Source organism: Electrona antarctica, assembly GCF_951216825.1.
Source record: "Electrona antarctica genome assembly, contig: scaffold_1749, whole genome shotgun sequence".
In the NCBI taxonomy this organism is placed as follows: domain Eukaryota; kingdom Metazoa; phylum Chordata; class Actinopteri; order Myctophiformes; family Myctophidae; genus Electrona; species Electrona antarctica.
Window position 1 is genome coordinate 1,605 of NW_027637482.1, and position 3,396 is coordinate 5,000.

The 3,396-nt window shown below is 45.1% G+C and overlaps 1 protein-coding gene across 1 annotated transcript in view; it reads left to right on the forward strand.

Moving 5' to 3' along the window:
* Positions 1-1,437: 1,437 nt before the first annotated feature.
* The window catches only part of LOC306918897 (epithelial discoidin domain-containing receptor 1-like), a gene marked incomplete at both ends in the record, with an annotated part of 4,292 nt that continues 2,333 nt past the window's right edge, over positions 1,438-3,396 (forward strand). The window contains 2 exon segments of the mRNA XM_079531741.1: positions 1,438-1,508; positions 2,829-2,904. Coding sequence (XP_079387867.1) covers positions 1,438-1,508; positions 2,829-2,904 — 147 coding nt within the window.

The following is a 3,396-nucleotide window of genomic DNA, read 5'->3' on the forward strand; positions in this document are numbered from 1 at the left end:
GAGGTAAGCCAGCGGTAGCAAGCAAGTCTCACACCGTTCACTGTTCTCTCTACTGTACTGCCTGCGTGCAGTGCGGGACTACGGGCTGCTGCTCTGGCCTCATACACACATGCCGGACGGCATACACACATGCCGGACGGCATGTGTGTATGAGGCCTCTGAGTCTGAAATGCCAGTGCGATGCGCCCCCGCCTCCAGTCCTCCTCCTGTCACAAGTGAATCGCCTAGCGCAGCCCTCTTCATAATAAATACATACATGTATACACATTACAATCACATTACACAAATGACAGAATTGCTATTTTTTATTATAATAACACTCTTAATAGAGAAAAAATCTATCGATCGGGCCAGGTCGGGTTCGGGCAGAGTTTGAGAACTTTAATACACTAAAGAACAAACATTGTCAGTGTTCATTTAACTCTTGAGTGTAAATTAATCCATAGGATTACTTTACTGTGTACTTAAAGCAAGTCTTGCTAATGTAGCACACCTTTGTGGGCCTCTCACGTACACACATTACAAATCCTTTGTTTTTCAAATATTTGATTTTTACTGTTCACTTGGTGCTGGTCACTTCGGGTGTTTTTTTATTTTTTTATTTTTTATTTTTTTATTTTATTGAACATCCTATGTGTAATCAAAATGAAATGTATATGCCAATAGAGGGTATGCGCGTGACATCATCATCAAACCAGGAACGTCTACTGAGTGCCAAAAAACTACTTTCTGGCCTTGACAGCCCATACATCCAAACAGAAAATCTGATTGCATTAAACAACATTAAATGACGTTAAACTCACTTTTCCACTCACTTTGCCATTCACTTTATGCCTGCGCATACCCTCTATGAAATAATAATGATGTAATGACATGATTGGATCACACCCACCACCTGGCTGTATTTAAGGGTGACTAATTAGCCAATATGGTAGATAGACCCTGACGAAGACCTTTTGGTCGAAGCGTGTAGGTCCTGTTTTTTATTTGCCTTGCTCATCAATGCAGCATTTTATGTCAAGGGCAGGCTATCATATTAAGTGCAGATGATACTCGTCATGATATTAATAAACGCATTAACTGTATAGTACACAACCAAACTGGCAGAGCCGCCAGGGTGACCCTGCCAGGAAATCCTTTTATAGAACAATAAGTGTGCTCAAACATTAGCACTTAAGACCCCCCCCCCACTCCTCCTCCTCCTCTCCCGTGCTGTTTTTTGAGCCACACGTGCGCCTTCTTGGCTTAGCATCTAATCCCACTGGTACCATTTTTCTGTTGGCTAGCCGACCCGCTGTCTCCCCTTTCAGCTTTTACTGCTAATCTGTCTCAATAAAGGACAAATTACAAAAAAGGGGAAGTGTATCTTCGGTTAACCGTCAACCTGACCGTTGATGTTGTCTCGCGGGTTCTGGCTATACAGTGATCTCTCCGATTATGTCGGTGACATTCAGACTGAAGCCAGATGAAAGTCACGCCAGTACGTGTGACCAATTTGTTCTGGTGGTGTAAGTTTGGACAGCAGTGCTGAGGTCTGTGTGGAGTGGTTGTGGTGTGTGGCGCACGTCCCGAGCAGACTTCCTTGGCGATTGATCCGACAGCAAGTGGCATGCTTCTCTGTGGTGTGTTTATGTGGCCGGTTTGTGGCGTGAGTTTGGACAGAGTTCTTTTTACCGAGACTGGATTGAGTGCGGTCACAGTGAGATAGATGGCTGTGTGTGTATGTGTGTGTGTGTGTGTGTGTGTGTGAATGGTAATTGTGACCGCAGGTCGCAGTTACTATGAAATCATGCATTTCCCGTCAGTCAGTTGTTTGTTTGGTTGGTCACCCCAGGACATCACGTGACATCATCAGGGATGTTGATCCCTGATGTATGGAAATCCCTGATGTCATCAATATTAAGCCCATATATGGAAATCCCTGATGTCATCAATATTAAGCCCATATATGGAAATCCCTGATGTCATCAATATTAAGCCCATAATATATGGAAATCCCTGATGTCATCAATATTGGCCAGCAACTCTACATCTGACCTCAAACCTTTAGATGTCCATATATGGAGATGACCTGTTCTGACATTCCATATGTTGATCCTTCCCCATCCATCCTTCCTCTTCGGTGTCTCCCTTTTGACTGATACCTGTCCATTTAAACTAGACGTTATTGGTGCAGTCGCGCCCGGCAGCCGGCGAAAACTAGAGTTCTCAACAGACCCAAAAATGAAAGCCCGGCCCTACCTGGGCCCTCATCAAACCCTGTACACTCAATAGCTCAATAGCCATTAGCTTCTCGCCCTCAGGCGTCTTACTAGTTTAAGTTTACTGTACATCCATCGTGTGTGTGTGTGTGTGTGTGTGTGTGTGTGTGTGTGTGTGTGTGTGTGTGTGTGTGTGTGTGTGTGTGTGTGTGTGTGTGTGTGTGTGTGTGTGTGTGTGTGTGTGTGTGTGTGTGTGTGTGTGTGTGTCTCTGTGTGTGTGTGTGTGTGTGTGTGTGTGTGTGTGGGGGGTAAGAGTAATTTGTCTTTTAGTGGTGTGTGTGGTCATGGCAAGGTTGAGGATCTGTGATTGACGAGACAGATTGATCTTCATTGTGCAGCAGTTGAAGTGAGGTTACTAGTATAGCATGCCGAGTAACCAACCTCAAAGTCATTTATTTTCTGCGTGCTCTTCCTCTGTGCTTTCTCTATTCTGTCTGTCTTACAATTGGCTCTCTCTTTCTTTCACTCTTTTGCTATATTTCTTCTACCTCCCTCTTTCTCATCTTCTCTCTGCACTCTACCCCGTATGCTCTCTTCTTTGTCTCTCTCTCTCTCTCTCTCTCTCAGGTTGAGTACAGGAGAGGGTGACGGGGCGTGGTGTCCGGCAGCGTCGGTCTATCCAGGCGCCTCAGAGTATCTTCAGGTATACTAGTGTTTAAGACAAAGACAGCAACAGTTATTCTAAATCAGTCCAAAAAGTCCAAATTGAATTCCAATGTTATTCTCTAACACATTGAGTGACAAAAGTGGTGGTGCTTGGGTGCTGGGTGTTTTCAGGCCATTCCACTATGACTCGCGTCCGGTTTTGGCTTCCATCTTGAATGCTAAAGTATTAGCGTTAATGCTACCGAGCTGAAATAAGGCCAATCCTTGCTCTAGAAAACCCCAATGTTCCCATCGCGCTCACCGGATAATCAGAAAAGTCCGCTGAACATCGCGATCTGGTCAACACCACGGACAGCGCATTAGTTTCCGGGAAAAAAAGCCTGCAAAGGCGCGGCCTAAAACAGAAGCTAACGGCTATTGAGAAAAAACACCAGTGCGGGCAAACGTGCATAGCATCCGGAGCGGTTAAAAAAATGAAACGCAGCGATGCGAAGCTAGAGCGATATCAAACGCCTTAAGACGAGCCTGC